Source organism: Miniopterus natalensis, chromosome 6, assembly GCF_054644295.1.
Source record: "Miniopterus natalensis isolate mMinNat1 chromosome 6, mMinNat1.hap1, whole genome shotgun sequence".
NCBI lineage: Eukaryota > Metazoa > Chordata > Mammalia > Chiroptera > Miniopteridae > Miniopterus > Miniopterus natalensis.
In genome coordinates this window covers 3,413,189-3,426,495 of record NC_142086.1, presented here as the reverse complement: position 1 = coordinate 3,426,495, position 13,307 = coordinate 3,413,189, and the positions used below count along the sequence as shown (strand labels likewise).

The 13,307-nt window shown below is 42.1% G+C and overlaps 1 protein-coding gene across 1 annotated transcript in view; it reads right to left on the bottom strand.

The window, feature by feature from the left end:
* TRPC1 (transient receptor potential cation channel subfamily C member 1) overlaps nucleotides 1-11,282 on the bottom strand; it is a 69,435-nt gene extending 58,153 nt beyond the window's left edge. The window contains exons 1-2 of the mRNA XM_087818058.1: nucleotides 11,045-11,282; nucleotides 1,667-1,821 (exon numbers count right to left, since the gene is read on the bottom strand). Of these exons, the coding sequence (XP_087674184.1) occupies nucleotides 1,667-1,821; nucleotides 11,045-11,216 (327 nt within the window). The 5' untranslated portion in view covers nucleotides 11,217-11,282. The remainder of the gene's footprint in view (nucleotides 1-1,666; nucleotides 1,822-11,044) is intronic.
* Between the last annotated feature and the right edge of the window lie 2,025 nt (nucleotides 11,283-13,307).

Below are 13,307 nucleotides of genomic sequence, written 5' to 3'. Positions count from 1 at the left end.
GCACTTATTTTAGAGCTTTGGGCAATTCATTAAAGTTTATGAGCCTCAGTTTTCTGATCTGTAAAATGTAACATCTACATAGGCTGGCTATGATGTTCAAATGTAATCAGGGATGTGAAAGAACCAGGTATACACTGCAGAAATACACATAGAGTCTTATGTGTAAAAAGACAAAAATAACTGTTATACCATAATAGCTCCTTTATCCAGAATCATCCAGGACTTCCTTCATAAGCTTATTTTCTAGGTAACTGAAGCTTATGCTTTTAAGAGTCTAACTCTGAAATTTACACTACTTTGATGAAAGTCTTCTGCTTTTAGAAGTACTGTATATATTCTTCTTTCTTCTAAAACAAAAGACACTGAATATAATTTAATTCTTCCTTATTGACTCGGCCATTGTAATAAACATTATCATTCTAACACACAGCTTCCTCAGAGATTACCACGTATGTGATGCTGCTGATCTCTTTAATAGTCAGAGGTACGGGGCCTCATTTAGTTCCACTGCAGTCCTCATGCCCCTTCCGCTGCACTTTTCTCTATGGATTAGAAAACTAAACAATTAAGCTTGTTGAAGTGGAATCTAAAATGAGCAAATACAGACTTTAAACAAGGGCTCCAGAAGCACTCCTCTGACCAAAGTTCTAAGTGGGAAACTTCAGGACATCTACTCTGGCTGCTCAGAAGCATTTTTACTCGCTTCTTGGGTCTCATGGATGTTCTGGATAATGGAAACTGCTGGGAAAGCAACTTCTGTCCCTACTCTAAATATGTACATACAGAGACAGTACCATGGTGTAATTATAACTAACCTATTTATATTTGTAAAATCTTCTGAGTGCTTCCTGATGCCACTCAAAAAATACCTATATATGCCTCATTGAGTTAAAGCTACAACAGAGCAATCATACCATGTGAAAGAAAAAGAGCCAGGGTTCATGTGCTAAGTCCCATACTAAGCAAACTAAAAAGAAAAGAAAAATATCAAATTTCCTTCAGAACCTCTTGACTGAATTTTTTCAAGAGTTATATGCATGTTTGCTCTTCTACCTGAACTGATACACATATGAAAGGTCAGTATTTTCTAGTTTAAAAATTGATTCACCTTTAGTTTTAAGTGAACATTAACTTTCCAGGCAAAATGGAACATTTAATAACACTTAAGGAGAAAATCAGAATCAAATTGAAAATGGCCTTGTGAGTTAGAAGCATTTTGTTCTTATGCTTGTAAATTATATGGGTCACAGAAAAATCTCTTCCCTGACACTTCTAGAACACTTGTATATTTTTAGATAGATAATATTATATACATATAATACAAATAATAAAAACAAAGTCATCTTTAATGAGTCATGATAATTTATCCCTGTCAGATGTTATAAAACATATAAGATGGCGGGGGGGGGGGGGGGGAGTGAAACTTGGGAGAAAAAAAAAATCAAGTAAAAATATTATACTTTGAAAAATAGGCTTCTGATTTGTTTTTAGAACTTTTTGTGGCTCAAAACCAATTTAAAAGTGAAAGGAGAAAGACAGAGGAAAGAAGGAAAGAAAAAAAGAGATGGGGAGGGAGGCAGGGAGAGAGGAAACCAGAAAGGGAGAAAACATGGTGTATCTAACAGCACCTAGAAGATATGGATAAAATTATCTAGCCTTGCTGTACCTGACAACCGTAGTCCAAAAGAAGCTGCAGTATATCCAAATTCTCATTTTCAATAGTTATCGTAACAGCATTTCTCCCAAGCACATCTACGCAATTTATGTTCAAGTCACCTGAACTGCTTTCCTCCAGAATCTTTTTAACCATATAATAGTCACCTAAATAACAAATACAAATGCAATTTAATATTCATGACATATTAAATATGAATGACTGTAAAGAAAACTTAGCCTGTTGATTTAAAAGATTAAACGAGCTAAACTCATTTTTGTATATGGGAATATACAAAAATGTGAACATTTCTTTGCTCTAAACTCATATCCTGATAAAATCGTATGTATGTACATAAGCTGCAAACATAAAAAGTTGCTAGTTTAAAATTCATAACTGAATAAGGAGAGAAGCTTTTAGAAGGCATTTAAAACAATAAAGAATGTCCAGAAACACAGACTGGAAGCTAGAAAAATTATAAGCTTAAAGTTTTACATCTCAAACACATACCCACATTTACTTGCACATCAAAATAGTTAAAAATGAGATCTAGTAATAAGCTGAGGATATTATGAAGAGGTTTTACATACTTTGGAAAAGCAGTGTGAATGTGTATATATTTGATGAAAAAAAAAAGAGCCTGAAATGCCTCTCCTCTTCTCCACCCCCCACCTTCCTTGTCTCCTAAATGCAGACGTTGAGATTAAATGACCAGAGCAAATCCAACTCACAAAACTCTACAGTAGGACTAGGGTTAATGCTGGTAGAAGCCTAAGTCAGAACATTTAGAAGTAAAATTTTAACCTGTCAGGAGCATGCAGATTTCCTTCGGCCTAACGCTAGCCCACTCAAAACAGCTGAGGTGTGGGGAAATGAGAGTGATTACAGATGACACCATCTCCATGGAGGCCCACCCTGTCCGTCTGCTGACCAGCCAGTGCAGTAATGAGGGGAATTAATCAAAAGAGAAATGCTAATTAACCAAAGAACGAAGAGTGGGTTTTGTTTCTTTTCATTTTAAGTGACTTGTAAATACAGTTGTTCTTTAGACATCTATGAATTAAGAAAAAAACAAAACAGGAAAAGACCAGAGAGAAAATCAGAGAAAAAAAGAAATGATACAGAGAAAGTAAATCCTAAAACTTGATTAAATGAGTGAATAAAAAAGATGTATTTTTTGGGAGGGAGATTTCTAATAGATTTGCTATTATTATTTTTTCAATCCTCATCTGAGGATATGCTTTCACTGAGAGAGAGAGAGAGAGAGAGAGAGGGAGGGAGGGAAGGAAATATCCACTGCTTGCCTCCGGTACATTCCTAATGGGAGATCAAACCCGCAACCTAGGTATGTGCCCTGACCAGGAACTGAGCCCACAACCTTTTGGTGAATTGGACGACACTCTAACCAACTGAGCCATGCAGCCAGGGCAATTTGCTATTATTTTTAATCAATGACTTTAAAGTCATCCATGTATTTTGGAAGAAGTTGAATAGTAATTTTCTTGATGCCACATTTCCTTAGCTCCCTCAAGAAAACTAACCACAAAAGGGAATATTTTCCTCATAGCACTACTAATAGACACTGCAAAAATGTATCGACCACCACAGGAAGTGAAACTCTTAGTCACAAGCTGAACTGATAGTGAACATATATAGATCTGTGAAAATTTATCACTATTACTGGAACATTTAAAACCTTATTTCAGTATCTTAGTAGAAAACTGCCACATCTTAATAGGTTTCATGTCTAAGTGAGAGTTAATTTTTAATTTATCCTGTTTAGGACTCATTAGGGTTTCTGAATCTAAGAACTTTTGCTCTTCATTAATTCTGTAATATTTTCAGACATTATCTCTTCAATTATTGCTTTATGCCCGTATTATTTTTCTTCTTCTATTTAAACATCTATTAGGCATGTTGGATCATCTCATCCAACTTCTGTCTCTAAAGATTTCTTTCTCTCTCTCCTGCACTGTAGACAGTTTCTTCAGATCTCTCTTCTGGCTACTTAGTCCTCCTGCAACTACTTCTGCTGATTAACCCATTCATTGATTTTTTTAAATGACCTTTAATTTCTATACATTTTATTGGATTTCTTTCCAAATCTTTTGATTTACTTTGTTTTCATTTCCTTATTTTAAGCTTCTAATCGTTTTAAGCGTACTTATTTTATGGTCTTTGTATGACAATTAGCTGAGGGTCTTAGGTATTTAATCCTTTGTAGTGTCCACTGATTTGTGATAATGGATGGCTGTCTTCTTAATTTTTAAATTGGGTATTGCGAACTCATCTTGATGCAGCTTAGCTGTGGGAACCCTGGCAGCCTAGTTTGAAAGCTTGTCCCACCTCAGATGTTTCACATTTGTTTCTTCCAGGTAACTTGGGAGGTTTTGCTACCCTACGAATCTTTTTCATATTAATTTCTCAGTTTAGGTTTTCCCAGATCAAGTAGGTAGTATTAATGCAAACTCCAAGCCAACATGAGGCAGGACCATACTTACAAATTCTTAGGGAGTCTTATTTACAAGCTTCTTTGTAGTCTCCCTGTGCTGGGGGATGGGTTTTTCCCTCATCTAACCCCTTTCTAAAGGTATTGTCCTTTAGATCCTGATTTTATGCTTGGATGTTGTTCCAGTTCCCCCACTTTGTGCTAGACGCTCAAGGCCTTGTAACCTGTTCTCGTATGAGCATTAAAATTCAAATCCCTACAAGGTAACGACCAATAATTCTCACCCCCACCCATGGAGCAGCCAGAATGTCAGCTTACACACTCTTCCCATTTTCGGTCCTTTTTTCCATTTTTGAATCCTAAGTGTTCCCGTTACTGTCTTGAAAGCTCAGTTCATTTAAATGGATGTTTGTTATATTTTAGCTGGCATTTCTAGGTGATTAAAAGCAGAGGGTTTTCAGATTATCTAGTCAGCCATATTGCTAGAGACAGAAAAGTATAAAGAACTGTATAATCCTTATAAAATTTTATAAATTTTGGGTATAGCAAAAAACAACTGCTACACATTTTAAAAGTTTAGGCTGCTGTTTAAAAAGTGATTATATTGTAAATGTCAGATATTCCAGCTTTTCAAAAACGACTTCCATTACAGTCAGGGGCTATACAAGGGAAAAACACATAAAAATCAAAACCTAAAAACTTTCATCCCTAAAAATAATAAAAAGTTCAGCCCTGCCACAGATGACACATTCATGCAAATGAAAAAGTCACAAGACCTGCGGGAAGCCTAGAGTGTTTTCTAAGTGTTCCAGCACCATTTATATTTGCAAGCCATTTAAAACAATGTACTGTGTTCAAGAATTACAGAACAGTCAATATTTAGGATGAGTGTGTAATAAAAGGGTTAGGAAATGTAAAAATACATAGCCAGAAGCTAGCTGTAGAGCAAGGGTTACAATTCAAAATGCCTTATGTCAGGCAAATATATGTTTTCCATTTTATACTGAAGTTGCTTTTAAGAGTTACATCTTTTGTCTTTTAAAATATAATATATAGAAGGAAATGCAACATAATCTGTTTACTTTTTTGGCTAGTTTTTTCAGTGAAGGAAAAAAATATTTTTCAATCAATTCCACGAGTATACCAATTCAACAGAAAGTCTTCTCAGCCCCTGTCCAAAATTATCTCCATATGCACCCACTTCTATTCATGAATACTGCTGCCTGCAGTCCAGGCCACCACCATCTATCTCCTGGACTCTGCAACAGCCTTCTTCCTGACAAAGCTGCCTATAACCTAGCACAGGGATCAAAAAACATTTCATGTACAGGGCCATGGAGTAAATATTTTAGCTTTGCAGGAAACACTATTTCAGTCACATATACACAACTCTGCCCTTTGCAGAAGAAAAATGGTACGTAAATGAGCTCCAATGTGGTCCAATAAAACTATCTGTGGGCACTAAAGTTCGAATTTCATGTAATTTTCACATTATAAAATATCATTCTTTTATTCCCAACCATTTGAGATGCAAAAACCATTCTTAGCTTGCAGGCCTTACAAAAACAGGTAGTGTACATATTTGGCTTGTGGGCCAATTTGCCTACCCCTGCTATATATAGCCCCACTCCTTTAATCCATTCTCCATCCAGCAGGCAAAGTGATCTTTTCAAAACTCAAATCATATCAAGCTTATAATCCTCAAGTTTTGGCATCCAAAGGAATTCCACTGAATCTCATGGCTATATTGATATGGTACTGGGATTCTTTTAGTCCTGATAATTAATTCATTTAATCTCTTAAAAGTCACTACATAAGCCTCGCCTCTTTGAGATAGCTTTTCAGCAGCTCATTACATTATTAAACTACTAATCCTAGATTTTAAACATCTCAGTATCATTAAATTTGGTGGAGCTGGTTGGGAAGTTGTTTATTTACAGCACTGGAAGCAGGGAAGAAGAGGAGTTATTCTTAGACAGCAATGACACCCATACAATAAAATGTAATCTCTTAACACCCTTCCCCAGAGTCTGTAATATACAAAGTAAAGGGGTTTGGCTTGGGCTACATTTTTTCACTGCCCAGATAAAAGACTGTGTACTAAGAATGTCTCATCTTCCAAAACACAAATAGGCCATTTACATTAAATTCAGTATTTGTTTCTTTCCTTCAGACAGATTAGGCACACACATACTTTCCCCCCTTACTGCTTCTCATAAGAGCACAGGACAGCATCTCCATTACATAAGCTCCTATAGGATAGGGTTGCAGTCAGTTATTTCTTGGTGAAGCACCTTTCCAGAGCCTTAACACAACTAAGGACTTGATAAATATATTGAGATGATGACCTATAGAAAAGAGCAGCAAATTAAAATGAAATAAAAACACTGTGGAATCACTACAAAGAAATGCAAATATTACAGTACTTGAAACAGCTAACTGCTCAATGATTAGTCTGTTATTAACTACCCACTAAAATTTGGTGATTCAAGTTTCTGTTAAAATAGCAAGAACCACACACTGTGGCAGCACTGGTGACCCCAAAAATTCTCCTGCACAAAATACTTAAATGCTATGCTTAATGACAACTTGTGAAATGTCTGGGGAATGCTGTCTACAGTACGCTCCTTACCACCTCTCCTTTCTGCAGTTTCCTTCCCTCACAGCACACACCTTATTACCTTAGGTACCCTTGTTAACATAAAACTTCCGGGTACCCAGGAAGTCGTCGACATAAACTGCCCATTTCTCTGCACTTTTTCTTTCCACTGCCATCCTTTCTAAACCCTTCCAACACTTCAAAATCTCTTTTCAAATAGCTAAAAAAAAAAAAAGTCACATTACGTATATTAAAGTAAGGTGTTATTAAGACAGCATCTTCCTATTACTTCTCCCAGAAGTGTTGCTTAGCCCAAAGAAATGCAAAGTTTATGTGGGAATTCAGGAGTCAAAGGGCCCTGCCTTACAATGCAGTAAGCCATACCACAAAGAAAGGCTCTAAACTACACTGAGCCAAAGGATAAAGATGAAATTCAGCTCTCTCCATCTCTCCTCGGACCTCAAGCTGAGACTTCAAGAAGGGCCTTCGGACTCATTAAATGCAAATAAAATTTCCAGAAAATGCTGTTCATGGCGATTTGGCAGGGACTGAATCCTTCCATCATTTCCTTTTCTACACAAGAACTGATTACTGATTGCCAGCAAATTAAGGGGTTTACATGCATTTAGCTCCTGAATATATACTAAAAGATACCATCCACTCAGCAGTTACTTTAAAAGAAATGAATGAACTATATTTACTTTAGGTGCTCCCTAAAAAACCATATTAACCCTTTCTCCAGCCAGCAGGCCTAAAGTAAACTATAGGCTCTCACATAAAAGTGGCTTAATACCATAGCAACGTCAAAGAGAGAGGAAAAGACATGGGTGGTTAAGTACTGCTTAACATTTCATAAAACCACACATTGGCCAGCTGTTGTTTCAATGAACCTTTACCTTTGAATTGCAGTGCGGGCCCAGATTTAACTTTCTATCACTGGCACAAGAGCTTTCAATTCACTTTTTCTTCTAAATGTTTTACAAAGAAATCAGTGTTGAATTTTAGACAATTCTGACCCATTTTCAAAATCAGTAACAGCCACTCGCTATTAAGTGGCCACTACCTGGATCAGCACTTAAGTAGGTAGATCTATTGAACTCATTTACATAAAAGCCAGCTGTACAAACTATAAAACTATAAAATCTTTTTTCCTCCTAGTTTTTCTTTACTCCTCAACCTGTACGTACCTGCAAAGGCCCACATACCCACTAACATCCACATAACCACCTCACCTCCACAATTTTGGTTTTAGGAATTCTTTCTAAGCGTAACACATTATGAACGTTGTGTGCACGGAGAGTAAGGCTTCTAAATGAGAAGGATGAGAAGCACCAATGTTCTAGAGATTTGCTCTGGTTTTTACTTTAAAAAAAAAAAAAAAAAATCTTTATTGATTTCAGAGAGAGGAAGGGAGGGAGAGAGAGATAGAAACACCAATGATGAGAGAGTCATTGATCAGCTGCCCCCTGCCCACCCCCAACTGGGGATGGAGCTCACGACCCGGGCCTGTGCCCTGACTGGTAATCAACCGAGATCTCCTGGATCCTAGGTCAACGTTCAACCACTGAGCCATGCCCCGCTGGGCAAAGATTTTTACTTTTTATTGGACATATTTAATCCACAGAAATCAAGGTTTATAAAACATTCATAGAAAGCAAGTTTAATCTTCAACTAGTAAGTCCAAATGTGAACATGTGTTTTCTAACACAAACGATTTTCATTCATTCTACTAAAACTAGATCAATACAGCACAGTGGTTAAGAGTAAAGCTCAGGACAGATCCTAGTTCTGCCACTTCCTAACCAATGCAGCCTTGGGCCAAGTAATTTTAAAATTCTGCCAAGTCTCATTTTCCTCATTAGTGAAACAGGGGTCACAGATGTGGCTCACGGGGTTCTGAGGATGAAATGAGATCATCTATCCTAAATAGCTGTTTTAGTAAATAGTTTCCATTTGGTTTGATAAAAGCTCCAAAGTAATAGTGGAAATTACAGCTACTTCAGGAAATTTTCACTTGTAGGTTTGGTTTGGGTGACACTAAAAAAGGTTTAACAGTATTAGTGAACACAAACATGAAAAAATACTGCCATAACTCCTATTTATTTTTCCCATGTAAAAGTATACTGTAAGTGTAAGAAATGTCATTTTTCTCAGTCTAACCCAAGAGCTCATTTTACCACACCTGAAACAGAAAATACCTATTTACTCATTAAAATTTCTTTAATTTTATATAGGGAAAAAGCATGCATATTTACTTTCTACCCTCCCCCCAAAACCAAATCTCTCCAAGAATCTTAATGATGTTATAAAATGGAAAGTGACAGAGGGTACCAAGCTATTTCAACTGGCACTACTTGACAGGCTACAAAACTGTCACATAATAAAACTTCCCTTTGTTTGAGATGTCATACAATACTCTTAAACACACACAACACACAAGTACTTACTTGGACAGTGTTCCTCAATTTAACAGGAAATAAAATTCCCTTTCTTGACATGCTGTCTGTTTGCTCTAAAATAACCACACCTCAGTAAGCTGGGGACATGCAGAGGTGATATACTCCTTCTAGTACAACACAATCTTTTCCCTTCCCCTTGGAGAATGTTTTTAGTGAAAAGAACTCATACAATCCACTCCAATCCACTAAACAATTTGACCTAATCCACAGGTCATTTTTGTGAGGTATAACCTATAAGGCATATAACCTATAACTTATGAGGTATAACCTATAAGGTATATATTCTATGCTTCTTTACATTCCCAAGACTATTTAAAGCAGTGTCCATGGTGGACTTTAACAAATGCTTTCGTAATATAATTTAATACGATTACATAGAACATAAAAGTGGCTGACATAGGTGGACTTTATAAGTCAATGTGTCTGCAAAAGGTTACGTAAATAAAATCCTACTTCAAAAGCACTAAGAGGTTGGAGAGACTGACACATTAAAAACACACTAGCACATACACACACAAAAGTCCTCTGAAGCTAATCTTTTCAGTGTAAGCTGTCCTTTGGGTTTATGTTTTGGAAATCTGCATGATCCTAACTTGAGTTTTCTAAGAAAGCATGGCTATTGGAAGGTGTGAAAATCAAAGGGAACCTCATTCGAAATGGTGTCAGGCCAGAGCGGTGCTCACATGCAGTACTAGAAGTCAAATTATAGGATGGATTGATTATCAATTACAGACCCTAAGAGAAAATTCCTCAACAGGAAATTGAGGACTGTCAATGGTAATAAGCTCCAAGATAAAAGATGCACATTGGGTCTTCTACGAGAAATTGACCACCCAGCAACTCAGCCAATGAGAAACTATCATCACCCTTAACTCTCAATTTTTTCCAATGAACTTGTGTTCAGAACTACCCCTCAACTTCCTTTTTCTCCGTAAAACAACTTTCCTGTTTGTTGGACTTTGTTTTGCTTTAGAGCTTGCTTGTTCCAAATTGCAATTCTTTGCTGTTCCCAAATAAACCCATTTTTGCTGGTAAAATAACTTTTAAGGTCAACAAAGGTAAGCTGAATAGACATAGAAAGAGAAATTTTACAGCACTTCACAAAGGAAGTAAAAGTAGTCTTAGGGCAATTTCCCTTTCCTTTTATTATATGTAACAAAAGAAAGCATGCTTAAGTGAAGATACTTTGTAAGGCCATAAAAGTGATGAATCTCTAGTTTTTTTTTTTGTTTTTTTTAAGAAAAACATTAAATATATTCCACACTTTTGCCCTTTAAGTATTTTGAACTACCTTTACTTCTCAAAGGCGGCTCAGGATCAACAAATCTTCCTCTCCAATAACAAGCACGAACAAAGTTGTTCTGAAAATGTGGACAAAGTTTGGGACTATTCCCTCCTCCCGTCCGTCCGCACCCAGGACGCGGACATACCTGCTCCCCGTCACCGGTCGCCGCCCGCCCCGGCGCTGGGCGGCTGCGCCTGAACACAAGGTTACAGCGAACGGAAAACGCAGGGCGGCCGCGGCGCACGGAGCACCGTGGGCGAGGCCATGGGATTTTCTTACTAGACAAACCCTTTGGGCTTCCAAAAAGGGAAAAAGCGGGAGCCCCTACGGGGACCGGGCCCCGCGGCGCAGCAGCCGAGGCAGGGCTGAAGCTCGCGCCCCACGACGCCCCCTAAACACAGGACGCCGCCGGGGGCCGGGGCAGGGGCCGGGGGACCGGGGGCCGTCCGCCCGCGAGCCCCGTCCTCAGAGGGCGGAGGCGGCGCGGGCGTCCGCAGAGGCCACGGGGGCCGAGGGTCGGGCCGGGCGAGGGCGGCCCGGCGCCGCCGGCGGAGGACGGGGGCGCGGAGGGCGCGGCGGGCGCAGGGGCCGAGCTCACCCTTGTCGCACGCCAGCAAGAACAGCTTCTCCTGCAGCGTGTTCTCCTCCTTCACCTCCCGCACATCCTTCAGCGCCATCACCTCGCTCGGCGGGGGAGAGGAGGATGGGGAAGAAAGCAGGGAGGAGGAGGAGGCGCCCGACCGATCCAGGGCCGGACACAGCGCCGCCATCGTCGCGCCCCACTGAGGGGACAGCCCGGGAGACGGGGGCTCCGAGCCCGAGCCCCGCCCGGCCGCCGGGCTGGAGAAGGGGTGGGTGGTTCCCACGGCCGCCTCCGCGCGCGGCCCGGCCGCCCCGAAGGGCGTCCGGTCCCCGGGGAGCCAGCACTCGCCCTCTACGGACAGCCCCAGGTCGGTGGCGGCGCCGGCGCGGCCCCGGGGCCAGCGGCCCCTCCCCAGCCGCCTGCGCCCCGGCCGAGCCGGTCCGCGCCGGTCCGGGGACGACAGAGTGGCGGGCGCCAGGGCGGCGGCCGAGCGCGGGGCCGTCCCAGGGCCGCCGGGGCCGCGGGGCGGCGCGGCCCAGAGGACGCGGGAGCGGCGGTGAGAGGCCCGGGCGGCGCTGCCCACGCCGGGTCCGGGGCCGCGGGAACCGCCGCGGAGCAGCGGCCCCGGGAGATGCCCGCGACGCTCTCGCGTCACCTTCCGCTCGGCGGGAGCGACGCCGCGGGGCGGGACCTGTGGGGGCGGGGCCCCGCGGTGGGCGGGGCCTGTCGTGAGGCGCGGCCTCGGGCGGGCGGCCGGGCCCTGGAAGGCGGCGGGCTGGGGAGGAGCGAGCGGCCGGCACCGCCTCCACCCCCCGGACCCCCGCCGCTCCGCCCGCGGGGGGTTAACGTGCGGCCGCGCGGCCCGGAGCCAGTCGCCTGCGCTCCCGGACGCCCCCGCGAGCGGCGGGCTACGTCCCGCCCCTGCCCGGCCGGCCGTGCCCGCCGTGCCCGCCGTGCCCGCCTGCTCCTCCAGCCGCGCTCGCGTGGGGCCGGGCACGGCGTCCCCGTGTGCGGTTGTCGCCTGGGATTCGGCGGTACTGACGCGTAACCATGGATACGCGCGTTTAGGGCCCGCTCAATGGTTTCTTAATCTTCACACTCGTGACCCTGACTTTAAAGATGAGTGCCTCTGAGGCTGAAGCTAACTGAAGCACGGGCGCTTCCTTGAAGGATTTTTCTTTAAAGAACACACTGACCTTCGGAAGGAAAGGGAGAGGGAGGAACTTCGGTGTGAACGCGGAGCAGCCGTCGGCTGCCTCCTGCGCGCCCCCTGCTGGAAACAGGGCCCCCGGCCGGGCATCGAGCCCGGAGCCTTCCGGTGCCCAGGACGACACCCAAGCAACCGAGCCACACCAGCGAGGGCAGTAATTTATTTTCCTAATCAAGGTTGTATGTAAAGCAGATTCTTGCACCTTTGAAATCCAGGGCTGGGGAAAGACTGGAAATTCTATGGCTTGAATAATTATTGCTTCCCACAACCAACCATACAAAAATCTGAATTGTGCCCTCAGGCTTTAGGTTTTTAAGGCCATACATAAATTTACTTTGAAGTTATCTTGTATTTGAGGGAAATACCTCCTGTTCAGGTCGATTTGTTCCATGCCAATACCATCTCCCAAATTTCCTAAATATATCAACCCCCTCTTTAGATACCAAGAGGCCTACAAGACATAATTGTCCACCTTTCCAAACATTTTCATGTGTTAACTTCGAAATAGTGGAGTATCTATTGAGTCATTTTAGCCTTTTTTTTAAAAAAAAGATCTCTAGTAGATCATAAAATTCCCCCATTTTATACTGTTGAATTCAGTTCCAAATTTGTGTATATGGTGGAATGTCAAAGTTGCTCACTGTAAAATTTGTGGCCAGTGAACACAATGGTACATGTTTGGGCTTATGTGTGTGAGCTTACACAGTAAAAAAAAAATTTTATACCATATATTTTTTATTATTAATATGTTTTTATTGATTTCAGAGAGAGGAAGGGAGAGGGAGAGAGAGATAGAAACATCAACGATGAGAGTCATTGATCAGCTGCCTGCAGGCCCCCTGCTGGGGATGGAGCCTGCAATCTGGGCATGTGCCCTGACTGGGAATTAAACCATGACCTCCTGGATCCTAGGTAACTGGGTACTGAACCATGACCTCCTGGATCCTAGGTGACTGGGAACTGAACCATGACCTCCTGGATCCTAGGTGACTGGGAACTGAACCATGACCTCCTGGATCCTAGGTAACTGGGAACTGAACCATGATCTCCTGGATCCTAGGTGACTGG